Source organism: Hypanus sabinus, chromosome 10 (genome assembly GCF_030144855.1).
Source record: "Hypanus sabinus isolate sHypSab1 chromosome 10, sHypSab1.hap1, whole genome shotgun sequence".
Lineage (NCBI taxonomy): Eukaryota > Metazoa > Chordata > Chondrichthyes > Myliobatiformes > Dasyatidae > Hypanus > Hypanus sabinus.
The window spans coordinates 22,497,650-22,519,757 of NC_082715.1; the positions used below are offsets into that span (position 1 = coordinate 22,497,650).

Genomic DNA, 22,108 nt, shown 5'->3' on the forward strand with positions numbered 1-22,108 from the left:
TGTCTAATACCTTAGGGTTACCTTACAGACTAGAACCTCAATGATATTGGACACTCATCTGATGTCATGAAACCACAGGACTCCACACCACAAAATACTTGTGAACTTTGTAAATAAGCAAAATGATTCCAATGCGTGGTAGGTAGAAAGCACTAATTATTTTCGATTGCTTTTAAGGAATGGGTGCTATTATTAAGTATAAGTACATTTTTCTGCATATAAACTATTCACATCATCGAATTTGAAATGAATTACATTGACAGGCAGTAGTCAACATCTGATAATAAAAACAATTGGAAATCTGCTGCTAGTCTATTTTACAGCATCAAAGTTTAGTGAGAAAGAGTGCTTTATAACACACACACAAAGCGCTGGAGGCACTCAGCAGGGCAGGCAGCATTTATGGAGGGGAATAAACAGTCTACCTTTTGGGGCTAAGAATCAGGAATGGACAGGAAAGCAGACAAAGCCAGAGTATGAAGGTAGGTGCAAGGGGAAGGAGTACAAACTGACAGGTGATAGGTGAGAGCAGGTGAGTGGTAAGGTAGCTGGCTGGGTAGGGGAGGTGATATGTGGAAGAGAGTGCTTTACAGCAGGTAAGACCGAGGTTCTAGAGCTACTGAGTTTAAAAGGTCACATATTTTTGTTGAACTACATTAAACCTCCAGCAATAAAAGTAAGTGTCAATAGAATACCTCGCCAAAATGATAAAAAGTAGTGATTTTTTTCAATTGTACATCATGATACTCATGAAGCAAAAGCTAAAATAATATTCATGACCAAATTGAATGTATTTTTCCGCCAATTTTCTTGAAACAGTGAAGATTGTTTTTAGAACTCTTCAATTTTCAATTTTGTTAATGGGTTAAAAGTACCTATTAGCTCAAAATTAAATTAATTATGACAAAAATAGTATTCACGCCTGATGCTTTTTTTTTGTTCATGGGTTAAGAGAGGGGATACTTCTACCTCTGCACTTACAAACTAGTGAAACACCACACAGGGTTGTAATATTTGATAGTCCCATTTTCAGCACTTGGCATTTCCCATGAGTGTTTATTTCTCAAAAATTTCACGAGCTAAAAGTGCATATCATAAATATTGGCTTGTGTTTAGAATATTAATTTGAATTACTAATATGCACAGTTTGGCAAATGAGATTCTTCGTCAGTATTGCAGAATTGGAGAAGTATCTTTAATGAGCATCTGGTAAACTCCTGCAATTTACTGAAAACGATCTGCTCCAGCTTTAAGTATTCGATCCAATATCAAGAAAATAAATCTTCAACTGTCTATTTTGACTAGCTTTGGTAATATAATGTTCTTTTAAACAAACTCTCAATTTAAAACTACCTTAGTAGTTAATTTAAAATAGTAAATTCCCACTTTGAACAATGTTTAAAGACACTGAAAATGTTTCCACCCACTTTTATCATAATGTACAACAATCAGCATATGTTTGCTTTTACAGTCCTTCCATTTTTATCTGCAAATTTGATGCAATATTTCTTGTGGATTGCTTTACATACCAACAAGGCTCTTGTAGTCCATCAGGTCGAACATGACAATAGCCACTGCGGACCAAGTTACAATCAAAGCCACAACTAGGAACCATGCTGCTGGAGAGCTGAAAGTTGAGGCCAGATCATCAGACACAGATTTTTTCGACATCTTTGCCATAGATGTTGCAACAGCTCCATTCTTGTCATCAAAGCCAGCAGTGTTCACTGGATAACCTGGATAATTAATGTTATAGTCAAGATTATAATCCAATATTTGTGAAAATAAACCAATAATATATAGATAACTTGACAAAAATCTTTAAAACGTGCTACATATCTTTTTTATAATCATCTAACATAATTTTAAATGCTTTAAATAAGTGATGGGTTTTAATCCATTCTATACAATGGGAACAGTGTGGAGGACATTAAAAACTGGGAGTTATGTTGTCATAAAAATGCAAAAGGCAGTCATTCAGCCATCATACCAAAAAATGAACTACTTTTCCCAGCTTCTGGTGTGGGACATCGTAGGTTCTGACTTGTCTAATATTTCCCCCCATCCCAAGTATTTGCTAAGTGTGGTGAAAACTTATGCCTCCACAGTCCTTTCAGGCTGGGAGCCACAAGCCTGCACCCAAACCCCAATCCCCTTCCCCCTCCACTCCACACTGCTTCTCATTGAGTGAAAAAATATTTCCTCAGATGCCTTCTTTAAATTTGACCATTTAAATTTGTGGCCCTTAGTTACTGTCCTTTCTGCTATGGGAAGTAGACTATGTTGGCCTCACTCGTGATTGTACAGTACATCCCACAATCACATCTGCCCCCCAGTTTCCTTTGTTTCAAAGAAATCAACTTGAGCCAGTTTCTCCTCAGGCAACATCCTAAATACTGCTCCTTGACTCTGTCACAAGCACAAGAGACTCTTCAGATGCTAGCAATCCACAGTAACACACACAAAATGCTGGAGGAAATCAGCAGGTCAGACAGTACCTATGGAAAGGAATAAACATTCAATATTTCTGTCCAAGGCCTTCTTAAGCACTTCCATGTACTTGATAGCCAGAACTGTACTAGCTGTGACCTTTTAATCGGTTCCAGCATGACATCCCTGCTCTTGTATGAAAAGACTGTGCTGCAGGTTTCAAGGATTTCCACGTATGTTCTTCAAGAATCCTTTTAACCCGCACATCTTTTAGTAGACTACGATTTTTTAAGTATTACCTTGAAAATGGTAACTTGAAAACTACCCGTTAATTCTACCTCATTATTTTTGTTCTCTTTTTGAATTTTTTAATTTACATATATACTTCTTATTGTAAGTGATAGTTCTTTGTGTATTGCACTGTAATGGTGCCGCAAAACAATACATTTCATGACGTACACTCAGTGGCCACTTTATTAGGTACCTCTGCGTCTAATAAAACGGCCACAGTGTTTAGGTTTGTGGTCTCCTGCTGCAGCCCATCGTCTTTGAGGTTTGATGTGGTGTGCAGAGACGTTCTTCAGCACATCATTGTTGTAATGCATGGTTATTTGAGTTACTGTCAGCTTGAACCAGTCCCCTTGTTTCCCACAGGACTGTCGCTCACTGGACATTTTATTTTGTTCTTTGTACCATTTTTTGTAAACTCTAGAGACTGCTGGGCATGAAAATCTCAGGAGATCAGCAGTTGCTGAGACAATCAAACCACTCCGTCTGGCACCAGCAATCATTCAGCGATCGAAGTCACTTGGATCACATTTCTTCCCCCCCCCCCCCCCCCCATTCTGGTGTTTAGACTCGGCAACAGCTGACTCTCTTGACCAAGAGCCACATGATTGGCTGATTAGATATTTACATTAACGAGCAGCTGAACAGGTGTAGCTGCTAAAGTGGACACTGATTGTACGTCAGCGATATTAAACCTGACTCCGATTCTGCTTCGGAAATGGCATTGCTGATCTTTCACCACAATGATGTCATTTGTAGTGCATGAGTGCTTTCATATGACTACAACCTGACCGTCTACCTCTTTAAAACACAGATCGATCACTTTAAAACAGATTTTAAAGAGAAGAATTAACATTATTTGTCATGTGTATATTAAAGTATATAGTGAAATGTATTATTTCCGTCAATGAAACAAGGTGGAGCTTAGCAGGGTTAATGGCAACTCCTTTGCTTGCATCTTCAGAAACTGCTCTATTTCCATCTTTAATATCTTGATTTTTCACTTTCAGGGTTCTTTTGAAGACTCCCATGCCATATACCAATGAAATGCCAAAGGTAATATTCCAATATTGCCAGTGGTTACTGGCAAAATAAATTCACCTGGCAACTACCATCTGTGACGTGAATGGATTATGTACTTAACCTGTTAAGCTATTTCTCTAGTCTAACCTTAATTTCTCTTCCAAACACATATGGATATACGGTATATCGGTCACTTTCTAACCATCAACTACATGCAAATCTTGCCGGGGAGACTGGAATTGTTTCCAGACACCTTATATTTCAAAGATTGATTAATGTGCTTTACTTGATTCAGAAGTTTAGCCTAGAATCAACAAAGGCAAAAAAAAAGCTTTTGAGAAACGAGGAGTATAATAGAGGCATTTAATGTATTCACATAGTGTTTCTGCAGCAGGTGAGAACAAAACATAGAAGGAAGGAGCAGGACAATAGATCCCTGGGCCCACTCCACTATCCATCAAAAGCTCTACCTTGAGGTCATCACCTTGTCATGGTGAGGAGCCTTGTGAGCTCCTGAGATCTCTAGAGCGAAGCCCACCGGAGACCAACTCCCAAGGGTCACCCATAGCGACAAAGTCAAAAGGGAAGTTTCAGAAAAAGAGTGATCCCACCAAGATTTTAACGGTGGAGCAGGCAAAAGACGACGCCACATCACAGTGGCAGTGAAAATGCCGAAAGGCTGCAGCCACCTTGCATATCATGCTACTGGACCCTGATTCCAATTTGTCATAGACTACGTGACATCTGCCTCCCCACGTTATGCAAAGTCATACACAGGTATTCTATATCAAGGCAAGAATTCCTTGGGAGAACATCTTGATTTGAGTGATTACACTACAGTATACGAAGGCCATTTATTGGCCCAACCCCTATAGCTCTTTATTCCTTTAATAACCAGAAATCCAACTGTCTACAGTTTGAGTAAATTCCATAGCTGAGCTTCCACAGCCCTGTCAGGTGAGAATTGCAAAAAGCTCTGCTGCTATGTGCACTTCTCATTGCAGTCCTAAATGGGCTATTCCACATTGTAAGATGCTGCTTCTGAACTATCTTGCAACCAGCCTGTTAAGTACATAACATTTTTTAGAAGTTTTGGTCAGACTTCTTTTCATTTCATTTAGTTCTTGAAGATATACAGCTGGTCTACTCAATATCTTTTGCATTAATTATACATACCATTTCTGGAATCAGTCTAGTGAATATTAGAGTCATAGAGAAATACAGCACAGAAGCAAGCCCTTCAGCCCCTCTAGTCATGCTGAAACTGCCTTCTCTCAACGACCTGCATCTGGACCATAGCCCTGCATAACCCTACTATCCAAATTTCTCTTAAACATTGAAATCGAGCTCGCATACGCCACTTGTGCTGGCAGCTCACTCCATACTCTCAGAACCCTCGGAGTGAAGAACTTTCCCATCATGTTCCACTCAAATTCTTCACCTTTCACCCTCAATTCACGTCCTCTGGTTGTAGTCCCACCCACCCTCAGTGGAAGAAGACTGCTTACATTTACCTGTAGAACCCTGGTAAAGTGTTTACCCAAATGTTGTAGGGTATTTTGTGTAATGGTTTTTCTGTGGAAGCAGTGTGTTTTACTGGCATTGTTTGGCTTACTGTTAAAAATTAGGGTTGCTTAGGAATGCCGTGTCATCCAATCTGCAGGGACGAACTGGAACAAAGTTCTAGAGAACACTGGGGGAGAAGTTTTTGTGAAGGACACTGAGGTGGGTCGAGGTCTTTTTCGGCGGGAGGTGGAGCAAGAAGAAGCACAAGAGAACCCGCCAAAGGATTCGATCTGGCAGGAATGCAGAATGCAGTGAATACGAGTTGGTGTAGTGAGTACATCGGACACAACGGCTTTTGGAAGATTTGAGCTCCAAGTGTGTGCATGTTTGACTGTTCAATGATAATGGGCCCTTTCTTTTTGTTTTTTTAATTATTTCTCTTTTATATCTGTTTGGTAAAGATAACGTTCATAAATATGCCTTCTTTATAATTATATGCAGTGTGTGATCTGTTATTTCTTGATGATGGTCAATTGCATGGGGCAGTAAAGCTCATAGCATTCACACAAACCAGGGTTTGAGTGGGCAAAACATCCCAACCTAATGGGTTTGGTGGGACCCAGGTCATATCTACCCCAAACATTAAGGAGTCTGAGAAAAGTGGTTTTCTCAACGCCAAGTCCGGTGGCTGTTCGCAAGGGGTTCATGAGCCACCTCCAAAGAGACGCCCTGTAAAAGGGGATTTCATACCCTATCTATACCTCTCAAATCTCCTCTCAATCTTCTATGTTCTAAAATACACAGTCCTGACCTATTCAATCTTTCCTTATAACTCAGGTCCTCCAGACCCGGCAACATCCTTGCAAATTTCCTCTGAACTCTTTCAACCTAGTTTACAATTTTCCTGTAGGTAGGTGACCAAAACTGCACACAATACTCCAAATCAGGCCTCACCAACATCTTATACAACTTCAACATAACATCCCATCTTCTGTACTCAATAAACACACACAAAATGTTGAAGGAACTCAGCAGGCCAGGCAGCATTTATGGAAAAAAGTACAGTTGACATTTCAAGCCGAAACCCGTTGGCCGGACTGAATTTTGATTGCTTGGATTTCCAGCATCTACAGGTTTTCTCTTGTTCCTGTACTCGATACATTGATTTATAAAGCCCATTGTGCCAAAAGCTTTCTTTACGACGATAACTATATGTGACATCACTTTCAATGAATTATGTACCTGTATTTCCAAATCCCATTGTTCTACCACACTCCTCAGTGCCCTCCCGTTCACTGTGTAAGACCTACCCTGTTTGGTCCTACCAAAGTGCAAAACCTTGTACTTGTTTACATTAAATTCCATCTGCTATTTTTCAGCCCATTTTACCAGCTGCTACAGATCCCTATGCATGCCTTGATGGCCTCCCTCACTGTCCATGACACCCCCAATCTTGGTGTCATCTGCAAATTTGCTGATCATTATCATTATCATCCAGATCATTGATATACTGTAGATGACCAGCAACAAAGGACCTAGCACTGATCCCTGAGGCACACCTCAGGCCTCTAGTCAGAGGTGCAACCATCTACAACCAGTCTCTGGTTTCTCTCACAAAGTCAATATCTAATCCAATTTACTACCTCATCAGCGAATGCCGCGAGACTAAACCTTCCTGACTACCTCCTTGTCAAATGACTTACTGAAGTCCATCCACTGCCTTGGCTTCATCCGCTTTCCTGGTAACTTCCTTAGAAAACTCTATAAGATTGCTCAAACATGACCTACCACATATTAGGCCATGCTGACATCCTTATCACCATGTCCATCCAAATACTTGTATATCCGGTCCCTTAGAATACCTTCCAATAACTTTCTCACATCTGATGTCAGACTCAACAGCCTATAATTTCCTGGCTTCTGTTTAGAGCCTTTTTTAAACAGCAGACTGACATTGGCTATCCTCCAATCCTCTGGTACCTCTCCTGTTTTAAGTGTCTCTGCTAGGACCCCAGCAGTTTCTGCACTTGCATCCTGTAGGGTCCAAGGGAGCTCTTTGTCGGGCCCTGGCGATCTATCCAGGGTAGCAAATGCCTCCTCCTCTGTAATCTGTACAGGATCCATGAAGTTGAAGCCACTTAGCCTAACTTCTATTGACTGCATTCAACTCAAGTCAATACAGATGTAAACAATGCACTTAAGATGTTCCCTATCTATTTTGTCTCCACACATGAATTATCATTCTGGTCTTCCAGAGGACAAATTTTGTCCCTAGCAATCCTTTTGCTCTTAACATACCCGTAGAATCCCTTAGGATTCTCCTTCACCTCGTCTGAAGTTTTGTACTTGCAAAGTTTTTTACTTTCCAAGTACACCTTTGTCAGAAAATGTCCTTCTCAATTCACACTTGCCAGGTAATTTCTGATCCCATCAAAGTTGGCTTTTCTCCAATTTAGAATCTCAAGCCACAGACCAGACCCATCTCTGCATATTTACTTTGAAAGTAATGGCATTGAGGTTACTGGATGCAAAGAGTTCCCCTACACAAACTTCTGTCACCTGTCCTATCTTGCCCTCTAATAGCAGATCCATTATTGCATGCTCTCTCATTGGGATTTTTACATACTGTTGAAGGAAACTTTTCTGAACACATTTGACAAACTCTATCCTATCTAGTCCTTTTACAATATAGGATTCCTGGTCAAAATGTGCAAAGTTAAAATCATCTACTGTCACAATCTTATGTTGCTTGTAACAGTCTGTGATCCCTTTTGCAAATTTGTTCCTCTAAGTTCCCAGGACTGTTGGGTGATCTGTATTATAGCCCCGTTAATGTAGTCATACCTTTCTTATTTCTCAGTTTCACCCAAAACTTCTCAGTAGTCGAGTTCTCCAATCTGTCCTGGGGAGCACTGCTGTGATATTTTCCCTGATTAGTAACACCACCCCTCCTCCTTTAATCTCTCCCGTTCTGTCACACCTAAAACAACTGAACCCCAGAATACTGAGCTGCCAGTCTTGACCCTCCTGCAACCAAGAAATATATGCGACTCAGGACACAAGTCACACCATGCCGAACCTTTTGATTCCCAATTTTGTTCCAACATCTGCCTCCACAACCACTCCACTTACTGTTCTAGCACACTGGTTCACTTCCCCCTGCAACTCTGGTTTAAACCTCACCGTGCAGTATTAACAAACCTTCCCACTAGTCCCCCTCCTGTTCAGATGAAAATTGCCCCTTCTGTACAGATCCCAACTTCCATGGAAGTGAACACAATGATCCAAAAATCCTATGCCCTCCTCCTGCACTAACTCCTTAGCCATGTATGAAACTGTATAATTTTCCTAGTTCTGGCCTCACTAGCACATCACATGGGTAGAAATCCTGAGATCACAACCTTGGAGATTCTACCCTTTAACTTAGCACCTAACTCCCTGAACTCTCTGTGTAAAACTTTGTCACTCATCCTACCTGTACCATGACCTCTGGCTGTTCACCATTCCACTTAAGAATGCTGAGGACTCGATCCAAGATGTCCCAGGCCCTGGTACCCAGAAGGCAACACGCCTTCTGGGAATCCCATTCTCAGCCACAGAACATCCTGTCCGTTCATCTAATAAATCCCCTATCACCACAGTGTGCCTCTTCTGCCCCCCTTCCCTTCTGAGACACAGAGGCAGACTCAGTGCCAGAGATTAAGCCGCTCTTTTAGGTCGCCCCCCCCCCCCAACAGTATCCAAAAATAATATAACTGCTGTTGAGGGGGTGGGGGTGGCCACAGGAACCCTGCACTGGCTCCTTAACCCCTTTCCCCAGTAATCCAGTTTACTGCGTCCTGCATCTTGGGTGTAACTACCTCTCTATATGTCCTATCTATCACCCCGTCAGCCTCCCAAATGATCTAGAGTCCATCCAGTTCCAGCTCCAGCTGCTCGACATGGATTTTTAGAAGCTGCAGCTGGATGCACTTCTCATGGTTGTAGTCGTCAGGGACACTGGAGGTCTCCCTGCCTTCCCACATGAGGCGTACTGAGTTCTGTTACCTATCATCTCTACTGTCCTAGCTGAGCAGATATAAAGAAGGGAAGGAAAAAGAACCTAGATTATTTTCTTTTCTTTGCTTTCTCTGACTGAAGCCTCGAAGAGCTAAAGCCTCAAGATAATCAATTGGACTCTGTCCAATCAGATGATGGCTATTGTTTCCTCTATTCTAATGTTCTTGTAACTAAAGGCCAATATAACATTTTCCATCCTAATCACATTCTATGCCTTTAAATTTTTTTTTCCAGACATCCTGATTTGAACAACAATATTAAATGTTCTCCTACTATATAAAAAGTACTTTATTTTCTCTGGGGAAACCCACAGAAATTCACCTCGCTCTGCATCCAATGCCCCAACACTATACTGCCAGATCCTTAATCTATCATAAATGAACTGAAATCATTTCAATTTCCCTCTTGACTAAAGGACTTGAATTTTGCAGCCACACTTTAAGGTTTTCCTCAGAACCCAAAAAAGTACACAAGACAGAAGTGTTTTGACTTACGTAAGGTTGTCAAGTGATGTATAAAATGACATTTTTGTAGCCACCTTCAGTACGTCTTCTGTTGAATAGATTTTGCCCTCACAGAAGACAAACGCAGAGAGAACACAGTCAATACTGATCTATTTATATATGTACATACAGGATTATTTCTGTCTGCCCTACTATGGTATGTTCCCTTGGTCACTAACTAAATATCAAACATCAAGCACTCTGCCAGCACAAAGTTCAATGACTTCTCTATGCTCACAGACAAGTAGGAAGGTTGATGTCCACAATATTTCAGAGCAGGTCATATTTTCTTGTTCCAGTGTTTCCCTTCCAACAGATTTCCTTTTTAATATCAATTTGCAGGAAAAAATACAGCTTCTGGCACAGGGAGAGTAACTGAATCAGGAAATTGCCTTCAGAGTTATGAATATGGAGATAATAGAGCACCTCTGGGTGGTGGGGTGCAGATACATCTTTTCTGAAGGAGGTGCAAGGCTCCCTTTCCCTTGGCTAGCCTGCATGTCACCCTTGGGCAAGGTGGAGCACCTACCTAGCACCCCCATCGTGGTCACGTGAAGCCACAAGAGCAGTTGCTGAATGGTCGTATGAGCAGCTGGTGCATATCACAAGTCCTAGTTATGTGACCACTGATGCCAAGCAGACAATCTTTGAAGAGAATTGATACTGGCTGGGGTCATCCATCTTGTAAAGACACTGCCCAGAAGAAGGCAATGGCAAACCACTTCAGTAGAAAAATGTGCCAAGAACTATCACGGCCATGGAAAGACCATGATCACCCATGTCATACAACAAGGCATATAACAAATGAACAAGAAAAAGAATTGTGAGAAGGAGGTCAAAGGTTTCCACAGCCTCTTGGCTGATATTTCTAGTTTCTCACTGCTTACCGTTGATTCACACATTTATTCCCTTGCAGGTGGATTACATTCACATGGTAATCATTCTTCATGTACAGCAGTGTTTTAAAAATACATCAGTACAAGCACCACAGTGTATGTCCATCCTTTGATGCACTACTGTGTAAATCAATGCTAAACAAAGGAAGACACTAGACCTCACATCACCCTGGGTTATACCAGGTCCAGATTCATGGCTTGTGGCTGTGAACTTGATATGCAAAACTTTAAGTTTCATGTTGTATGTGTTACTGTTTACTGGGTACTCTTTTTATTTACTGTTGTTGGGCAGTTTGAGGCAATCGGTTATGACTAGGATGCTTCGGTGAAGACTGGCTCCGCAGCCTGCAGTTGGGGAGTGGCGCTGAACTGGACTAAACTGAATGCTCCTGGACTCCTCGTTTGATGTTTGATATTCTGTGTGTTGTTCGCTCACTCTTTGCCATTTGTACAATTTGCTCTTTTTCTCGCGTGTTGGATGTTTGATGTTATCTTTGAACAGGTTCCCAGGTTCTATGGCAGCCTGCCGGAGGACAAATCTCAGAGTTGTATCCTGTGTATATACTTTGATAGTAAACAAACAACAATAACAAAACAAGCCACCTTCTCCCACACACACATAGTTTTCCAACCCCAGGATAGGCTGCCTCCAGACCTCCAGCCTCCAATGGGCTCGCGCACATGCAAGCATCGGCCCTTTGAATTCTCCCCTCGCGACCTACATAGACCAAGGGCTTCAGCTATCGGCCCCCTGGACTCGTCAACTTCGATCTTCGACATTTGGGCTTCCTTTGGTATAGACCCCAGGACTTGTCGATGACAGAATCCCAAACTCCAGACTCACTAATGACAAGACTCCAAACTGCAGGCCATGAACTCTGCACTCACCAATCAGAAGACCCCAAATTCCTGGCCTAGAACTCTGGAATTGTGATTGTTCTCTCAGTTCTGTTACCACAAAGAAATACACTTCGTAGTAAGTGGTCCTATAATTACAATATTAGATGATCAGCAACACTGGGGCTCCACAGGGACTGTCCTGTCTCCCTTTCTCTTCATCATCTACACCTCGGACTTCAACTACAACACAGAGTTTTGCCATCTTCAGAAGTTTTCTGATGACTCTGCCATAGTTGGATACATCAGCAAGGGAGATGAGGCTGAGTACAGGGCTACGGTGGGAAACTTTGTCACATGGTGCGAGCCGTATCATCTGCAGCTTAATGTGAAAAAGACTAAGGAGCTGGTGGTGGACCTGAGGAAGGCTAAGGCACCAGTGACCCACGTTTCCATCCAAGGGGTCAGTGTGGACATGGTGGAGGATTACAAATACCTGGGGATATGAATGGACAATAAACTGGACTGGTCAAAGAACACTGAGGCTGTCTACAAGAAGGATTAGAGCCGTCTCTATTTCCTGAGGAGACTGAGGTCCTTTAACATCTGCCGGACGATGCTGAGGATGTTCTACAAGGCTGTGGTGGCCAGTGCTATCATGTTTGCTGTTGTGTGCTGGGGCAGCAGGCTGAGGGTAGCAGATACCAACAGAATCAACAAACTCATTCGTAAGGCCAGTGATGTTGTGGGGGTGGAACTGGACTCTCTGACGGTGGTGTCTGAAAAGAGGATGCTGTCCAAGTTGCATGCCATCTTGGACAATGACTCCCATTCACTCCATAATGTACTGGTTAGGCACAGGAGTACATTCAGCCAGAGACTCATTCCACCGAGATGTAACACTGAGCGTCATAGGAAGTCATTCCTACCTGTGGCCATCAAACTTTACAACTCCTCCCTCGGAGTGTCAGACACCCTGAGCCAATAGGCTGGTCCTGGACTTATTTCCACTTGGTATGATTAACTTATCATTTAATTATTTATGGTTTTATATTGCTATATTTCTTCACTAATCTTGGTTGGTGTGGCTGTAACAAAACCCAATTTCCCTCGGGATCAATAAAGTATGTCTGTCTGTCTGTATCATGCTTCAAGTTCAATTGTGTGTCAGCTGCCAGAATAATCAGATGTGTTATTCTTTGAAACTATCAGCCTACACAAATTCCATAATACTCCACTGTGCCGGACATGAAGAAGAAGACGCTGGACTAGCAACAAGGAGGGGATAGCCACTGTAATGGTCTGTATTTCTGGAATCAGCAAAGTAAAGAAGGATTGGTAAAGCAGAAGATTAAATCTCTCAATACCGAAACAGAGAATTAGGAAGTGTAAGCCAGCCTCTATATTTTTATTTATTGAGATACACTGTGCAATTGGCCCTTCTGCCCCTTCAAGGCATGCCACCCAGCAATCTCCATGTTTAATCCTAGCCTAATCATGATGTAGTTTACAATGACCAATTAACCTACCAACTGGTACGTCTTTGAACCATTGGAGGAAACCAGAGCACCCGGAGGAAACCCACACAGTCACAGGGAGAACATACTGAACTCTTACAGGCAGCAGCAGGAATTGAAGCCAGGTTGCTGGTACTGTAAAGCATTGTGCTAAATAGAATACACTTGAACATTGGAAGTATGTCAGAGCACAAGAGACATTTGGGACTTAACTTGATTGACTGATCTGGTATTTTCTTCCCAGCAAGTAACTTTTTTAGAAAATACAAGTGAAAATGCTGAAGAACAAATGCTGTAGACTGTGAGTGAAAGAAAGTTTTACCATACCATGAGTGGAAATGGTGTGAATATTTATGCCCACAACACTCTGGCTCATACAACATGGTGGATGTCCCATCTAATGAGATGGTTTCGATATTAACGACTCATTTTCATCTGGTGTCATCTCAAATATTTCATCTGGTATCTTTAGCCAAATACCAGAGAGATAATCCGTGATAACATTGTGAACTTAAAAAAATAGTGAGCCTTTAGGCCTAAGGTGATTTATATCCACTTGCACTTGGTGTGTTCTCAAAGTTCAAACTAAATGTTATTATCAAAGTACATATGTGTCACCATATACTTCCCTGAGATTCATTTTCTTTTGGGCATACTTAACAAGCTATAGATTAATAACTATAACAGAATCAGTGATGGAGTGTCCAACCAGGACGTTCAACCAGAGTGCAGAAGACAACAATCTGGGCAAATACAAAAGAAGCAGCAACAATAATAAATACATAAGAAATAAATATCGAGAACATAAGATGAAGAGTCCTTGAAAGTGAGTCTATTGGTCATGGAAACATTTCAATGATGGGGCAAGTGATGTTGAGTGAAGTTACCCCCTTTGGTCCAAGAGCCTGGTGGTTGAGGGTAGTCACTGTTCTGTTAATGAAGCTAATGTGGCAACCAAAGACTCCTCCACAAATTGAGCAGATGGTGGCTGGATGGTTGTGTGGGAGGAGGGGGATAGAGGACATTTGTATGGAAAACTTGTGTGGTGTTTCTCTCATTCTGTCACTCACACAGGTGTTTCATGCATCTACATTGATGAATACACTAGTGTGTTTATCTAACTGAAAATGCATTTTAGTCAATGTACTGATAAATCTCTGATGGCAGAAGTAAATAGGTTAATCACCACAGACCTCCAAAATGTGGAAGGTGACATATACAGTAAGGCATTATCTTCATCTACCACATTGGGGTGTGGAGAGGTGAGCATAAAGGGTAGGAAACCATGGGCCATGTGGAACTGAAAGGCAGGGGTCTAGAGAATCTGGTCGTGGACATCGCTCCAAACATTATATTGAAGTAGTTAAATGTGTATGTGATAAATGACACTCACGCAAGGAATGATGACCGGTACATCTGTCAATACCACATACACAAAATTCTGCAAGAGCTCAGCAGGTCAAGCAGCATCTATGGAGGTAAAAAAGAACATTCTACATTTCAAGCCAAGCACTTTCATCAGTACGGGTCTTGTCCCGAAACATCAACTGCTTGTTTCTCTCCGTAGATACTGCCTGATCTGATATCATCTTTCAGTATTTTGTGTACGTTCCTCTGGATTTACAGCATCAGTAGAATTTCTTCTGTTTTTGTCAGTAGAACAGATATTTGCAAGTTAAAAATTAACATGGACACAGCTGTTTGTTCATTCATTATGTGCCGTGTTGTATGATGCAGTCGATCATGTTCTCGCCATTACCCTGATGGATCTTGGCAAGTTTTCTACAAAAATGGGTTGCCACTGCCTTCTTCTAGGCAGTGTTTTTACAAGGTGGTGACCCCAGGCATTATCAGAGATCGTCAGTGGTTGCACAAACCAGGACTTGTGATATGCACCAGCTGCTCATACAACCACCCACTACCTGCTTCCCTGGCTTCAGATGACCCTGATCGGTTGGGGGGGTGGCGGGGGCTAAGCAGGTGCTACACCTTGCCCAAAGGTGACCCGCAGGCTAGCAGAGAGAAGCCTTACACCTCCTTTGGTAGAGACGTAACCCCATCTGTAGGTTCTTCGATACTGGGAAGTGAAGCACATAAGCAGAAGTTGCACAATATTTTACTGACCAGTAGCAACATCAAATTGCTGACCCAGTCAGTAATGATACTGAAGAGCTTGGGTAAAAATAACATTCCTGGTTCTGTATGATGATCGAAGGATTACAATACCGATCATTGTTGCAAGCAATCCACATGAAACCACATTCCTGAATAGGGTCTGCATATAGCTACTTCAATTCAGCTGGGCACTAAGTATTATCTGATCAAGGCTGATTGATCTGTGAATTTGTTTAATTAATCACAGTGAGGAATAACTGGACTGTATAAAATTATTATGCAATAGATGAGAGTAAGGGGAAACATAGATTAAAATATATAACCACCTACTGCATCTTTTTTTAATATTTCTCTTTGCAGGAAGAGCCTTTAATCAAGGAACAGTTGGAGTTAATGCAGAGCTTACTGGAACACGTTTCTCGACATGGTCACACAACAGCCGCAGAATTCGGGAAAGTAATTGCGTAGCTCTCTGATGGGAAATGACACAAGCAGTGCAGGAATGTGTGACCTTTTCTCTCATCCCTTGATTTTAATCAGTGCAGTTACAAATTTGAAACTGCTGTGAAATGATTTAATGATGGCATGGTATCATTGGATTTTTGCTGCCATAATTGGAGGGCAGCATTAAAAGATCTGAGAAAATCCTGGTTTCTGATATTATTCAAGAGAATGATTAAAATAAAGCTTCAGAAGGCAAGATATTTTACCTCCTTCTCAAACTTTATGCTGATAATGTATTCAGATTTAACTTTGAAGTTTCTGCTTAGAAAACCCTTGTAGATTATTCAATGATTTAAAAAGGAATAAACTTTTGAAAAGTACAAGATAATAAACAGAGGTACTATTTAAAGTATTTAAAATTTAAGTCAACAAACAATTGGAAGAGTGACATTAATTTTGTTTGTGCATGGCTAGCAACATCAAGGAACTTAATTAGCTAACTGGTCTGGCAACTTGAAAGAAGAATCATTTCAGGGCTGTTATATCTGGGAAGCTTGCATTATAATCAAAACATAAAGTGTTATGAAGACAGTACTGATTAAAAATACCTTGACTGGCAACATAGCCTACTTCTTTAGAAACGTTCAACTTCATGTTTGGTATCATCCTTGCCCGTTATAATATAAATCTTAGAACTATTTTTCAGCACAAACCATTTCACACCATTTAGCTCTTGAAATGTACTTCAACAGGAAGATAAAATGTTGCTGCCGTACAATTTAGGCAACCAATTCAAAGGAGAAGAATAAAACCAAAGCATCAAATGGACCGTGTAGACTTGCTATAATGCAATAAATCTACAACACTACAGTGATCAATTGCCTGCATTATATTCAGTCATTAACTCATTAATATCTTGCCCTCAGCTACAATGGGCAAACAATGGCAATTACTCTTGTTAATGATTTTATTTCAACAGGTGGCACAGAATAATATTTTTTATATATTACAGCATTTAAAAAGACAGTAAAATTGGTAAGAAAATACATGTAGTGAAGAAATAATCCATAATAAGTTAATGGTGTTTATAATTCCCATCCCATTATAAAGGATGTGGAACCGGACCCTGTGAATAGGACCAGGTGTCCGGTAGCAACATGCCATTGGGGGTTTATCTCAGGGCTGGCTACCTTGACTGGTCAAACAAAATTGTTCCAGAAAGAGCAATGAAGAATCATTTGAGTGCAATGGTACTCCTAAGTTTCCACCCAGGACTTACATGGCCTAGAGTAGTGAAAACCAAGAGGAAGCTACTGGCATGATGAAGGAAGCCCTGAACACTGCCAGGGAGATGGAGGAACCTCATTGCTGCTCTAAACAGGCAGTAGGTAAATAGATTACACTTGTGGACTGTCAAATGACAGCAAACAATCTTGAATCTTGAAGATTTTCTTGCCGCTACTGGCTTCACTGTGGCCATATTCTAACCTAATTGAAGATCATCTTTGTCCTTCTAAATAAATGTTGGTTATTTCACCAAAGAGGAATGTAAAAATAGATTTAGCATTCAGGGTTTGGTTAAAATGCCACTGGGGTCTCATGGAAGCAATTGTCCAAATTTTGTATAAATGCCATTTGCTCCTGCTTGGCTATGTGACTGTCTCAGACCTCTGCTGTGAATCTGATTGTGCCCACTCAAGAAAAAAAGAGTGGTGAATAGTTAAACTGAGAGTATCATTCTCAATGAAGTGGTACTGATGTATTTGAAGTTACTGCCACTTAATAACTTCAGCACTTTGATCTTGGCAATGTTGGTAGAAAGCAGCAGTTGCTCATATTGGGAACCTCGGAGGTGCCTGTGACCAGTCACTTCTAGGTACTTGAAAATGTCAGTGTCTGACTGTGTACATCTGCTGCTGCCAGGGTTGTCTGGTCCAGTTGGCTTCCTGTCATACTGGTCAGCATTAGAATGCCAAAAGAGCAGATGTTCTGAGAGAAAGCAGCACTCAAAGCTGCCTTAATGTGACTGCCATTTCATTACTTCTGGGTTTTGCCAATTCCATTGATGTGCTGTAGATCAGTGCCTCTTTGAAAAAACCCAATTATTTCTTCTTCTGTAATGTGTTGCCTTTCCAATACATAATACAGGTTTAAGTCCATTGTTGCTGTGACAACCAATGCGGCTTCTACCAGCGTTTCATTGGTTGATAATATTAAGTATCATTATTGTGTCTTGGATGTGGACACACTCACACAGTAAGAGATTTTTTTTTACTTATTCAGTTTTTGGGCAGGTGCATCACTGAAGGGTCTAGTATTTATCACCAGTTAGAAACATAGAAAACCTACAGCACAATACAGGCCCTTCAGCCCACAAAGTTGTGCCAAACATGTCTCTGCCTTAGAAATTACTAAGCTTACCTATAGCCCTCTATTTTACTGAGCTCTAAAAGTCTCTCAAAAGAACCTATCGTATCCGCCTCCACTACCATTGCCGACAGCCACCACTCACCACTCTCTGAGTAAAAACTTCTCCTCTGTATCTACTCCCCGGCCCTAGGAAAAAGCCTCTGACTATCCACACAATCAATGCCGCTCATCTTATACACCTCTATCAAGTCACCTCTCATCCTCTGTCGCTTCAAGTAGAAAAGGCCAAGTTCACTCAACCTATTCTCATAAGACATGTTCCTCAATCTAGGCAACATCCTTGTAAATCTCCTCTACACCCTTTCTGTGGCTTCCACATCCTTCCTGTAGAGAGGCGACCAAAACTGAGTACTGTACCTGAGTACACAACAAAGTGGAGTCTGACCAGGGTCCTATGTAGCTGCAACATTACCTCGCAGCTCCTAAATTCAACTCCAAGATCGATGAAGGCCAATACACCGTACGCCTTCTTAACCACAGAGTCAACCTGCGCAGCTGCTTTGAGAGTCCTATGGACTTGGACCCCAAGATCCCTCTGATCCTCCACACTGCCAAGAGTCTTACCATTAATAGTATACTCTGCCATCATATTTGACCTACCAAAATGAACCACTTTACAGTTATCTGAGTTGAACTCCATCTGCCACTTCTCAGCCCAGTTTTGCATCCTATCAATGTCTGACAGCCCTCCACGCTATCCACAATACCTCCAACCTTTGTGTCATCAGCAAACTTACTAACCCATCCCTCCACTTTCACATCCAGGTCATCTATAAAAATCACGAAGAGTAAGGGTCCCAGAACAGATCCCTGAGGCACACCACTGGTGACCGACCTCCATGCAGAATATGACCCATCTACAACTACTCTTTGCCTTCTGTGGGCAAGCCAGTTCTGGATCCACAAAGCAATGTCCCCTTGGATCCCATGCCTCCTTACTTTCTCAATAAGCCTTCTCAGCCTGATAGTACTGTTAGTAACCTACACTCCTGAATCTCAGGGAATAATCCTTCAGGTGAAGGTACTTCCACAATGTTGTTGGGTTGTGTAGTAGTTAACACGATGCTATTACAGCTTGAGGTGTTCTGGAGTTCAGAGTTCAATTCCAGCGCTGTCCTGTAATGAGTCTCTGTAAATTCTCCCTGTGGTGAGGAAGGCAAATATAATGCTGGGATTCATTTCGAGAGGACTAGAATATGAAAGAAAGGATGTAATGTTGAGGCTTTATGAAGCACTGTTCCAACCTCACTAGAAGTACTAGCAGTCTTGGGACCTTTATCTAAGAAAGGATGTTCTAACATCAGACAGATTTCAGAGAAGTTTCACAGGAATACTTCCAGGAATAAGAGGACCAATTGAGGGCTCTGGGCCTATACTCCCTTGGATGCAGAAGAATGAGGTGGGGGCAGGGGGGTAGAATCTCATTGAAACCCATCAAATGTTGAAAGGACTCCATAGAGCGGATATGAGAGGATGTTTCTGGTGGTGGAGATGGCTTGGACCATAGAGGGATATCCACTGATGAGGAGGAATTTCTTCAACCACAGAACGGTGAATCTGTGGAATTCAATGGCTGTGCAGAAAAAGTCATTGTGTATATTTAAGGCAGAGGTTGATAGATTTGGATTAGATCATAAGTCCATAAGACACAGGAGTAGAATTAGGACATTTGGCCCATCAAGTCTGCAGCGGAATTCAATCATGGCTGATCCTTTTTCCCCTCCTCAGCCTCACTGCCTGGCCTTCTCCCCATAACCTTTGATGCCATGACCAATCAAAAATCTATCGAGCTCTGCTTAAATATACACAATGACCTGCCCTCCACAGCTGCCTATGATAATAAATTGCACAAATTTACCACCCTTTGGCAAAATAAATTTCTCCACATCTGTTCTAAATGGATACCCCTTATCCTGAGGTTGTGCCCTCTTGTCCTAAACACCCCCACCATGGGGCCCTTCAACATTCAAAAAGGGTACAATGAGATCCTCCCTCATCCTTCTAAATTCCAGTGAATACAGATACAGAGCTATCAAATTTTCCTCATATGATAACCCTTTCATTCCTGGAATCATTGTTGTGAACTTACTCTGAACCCTCTCCAATGCCAGCACATCTTTTCTTGGATGAGGAGCCCAAATCTGTTCATAGTACTCAAGGTGAGGCCTCACCAGTACCTCATAAAGCATCATGTCCCTGCTCCTGTATCTAGATCCCTTGAAATGAATGTTAACATTGCATTTGCCTTCTTCAGCACCACATCTACCTGCAAATTAACTTTTAGGATATACTGTACAAGGACACCCAAATCCCTTTGCATCCAAGATTTTTGGATTTTCTCCAGTATTAGAAAATAGTCTGCACGTTTATTTCTACATTTTCCAACATTGTATTTCATTTACCACTTTCTTCCCCATTCCCCTAATTTGTATAAGTCCTTCTGTATCCTGTTTCCTCACACGACCTACCCATCCACCAATCTTCGTATCATCTGTAAACTTGGCAACAAAGCCATCTATTCCATCATCCAGATCATTGATATACAGCATAAAAAGAAGCAGTCCCAACACCAACCCCTGCAGAACACCACTAGTCACCGACCAGACAATGATCTTTTTATTCCCACTTTCTGCCTCCTACCAGTCAATCAATGCTTTTACCAAGCCAATAACTTTCCTGTAATATCACGGGCTCTTAGCTTGGTAAGCAGCCTCATGCACCATAGGGTGCAGTTCATCTGGTCCGGGCGACTTTTGTACCCTTAGGACTTTCAGCTTTTTGGGCATGTTCTCCCCTGTAATAGTAAGTGCTCTCATTTCTTTTCCCTCACACCCTTGAACATCTGGCACACTGCTAGTGTCTTCCACAGTAAAGTCTGATGCAAAATACTTATTTAGTTCATCTGCCAACTCTTTACCCCCTGTTATTATTCTCCAGCCTCATCTTCTAATGGTCCTATATCCATTCTCAACTCCCTTATATTTTTTACAAACTTGAAAAAAACTTCTACTATCCACTTTGATACTGTTTGCTAGCTTGCTTTCATATTTCATCTTTTCTCTCCTACTGATCATTTTAGTTGCTCTCTGTAGGGTTTTAAAAGCTTCCCAATCCTCTCTCTTTCCAGTACTCTTTGCTTTGTTGTATTGCCTCTCTTTTGCTTTTACATTAGCTTTGACCTTCCTTGTCAGCCACAGTTGTACCATTTTGCCATTTGAGTATTTCTTTGTTTATTGGAATATATCTATCCTGTACCTTCCTCATTTTTCTGAGAAACTCAAGCCATTGCTGCTCTGCTGTCATCCCTGTCAGCATCTCCTTCCAATTTACTTTGGCCAACTCCTCTCTCATATCACTGCAATTTCCTTTACTCCACTGAAATACTGCTACATCAGACTTTACTTTCTCCCCACCAAGTTTCAAGTTGAACTCAGTCATATTGTGATCACTGTCTCCAAAGTCTTCTTTTAATTTAAGCTCCCTTATTACGTAACACCCAATCCAGTACAGCTGATCCCTTAAGTATGCTCAATGACAAACTGCTCGAAAAAGTCATCTCCTAGGCATTCAACAAAATCACTCTCTTGAGATGCATTTCCAACCTGATTTTTCCAATCGACCTACATGTTGAGATCTCCCATGACTCTAACAACATTGCCCTTTTCACATGCCTTTTCTATTTCTTCTTTTAATTTGTGGTCCACATCCCAGCTACTATTGGGCGGCCTGTGTAAAACTGCCATCAGTGTCCTTTCTTCTCTCAACCCACAAGGATTCAACATCTTCTAATCCTATATCACGTTTTTGTACTGATTTGATGCTATTTTTTACCAGCAGCGCCACACCAACCCCTCTGCCAACTTTCCTATTCCTCTGATACAGCATTAAACCCTGGGCATTCAGCTCCCAACTACAACCATCTTTCAGTGATGGCCACAACATCATACCTGACAACCTGTAAAGGTGCAACAAGATCATCTACCTTATTTCTTGTACTCCGTGCATTGAGATCCAACAGTTTGAGTACTGTATTTATTACCCTTTTTGATTCTGCATCCCT

At 41.5% G+C, this 22,108-nt stretch overlaps 1 protein-coding gene across 1 annotated transcript in view; it reads right to left on the reverse strand.

Moving 5' to 3' along the window:
- The window catches only part of trdn (triadin), a 110,711-nt gene that overhangs the window by 41,779 nt on the left and 46,824 nt on the right, over positions 1-22,108 (reverse strand). Inside the window, exon 2 of the mRNA XM_059981349.1 lies at positions 1,530-1,736. Within this exon, the coding sequence (XP_059837332.1) occupies positions 1,530-1,736 (207 nt within the window). The remainder of the gene's footprint in view (positions 1-1,529; positions 1,737-22,108) is intronic.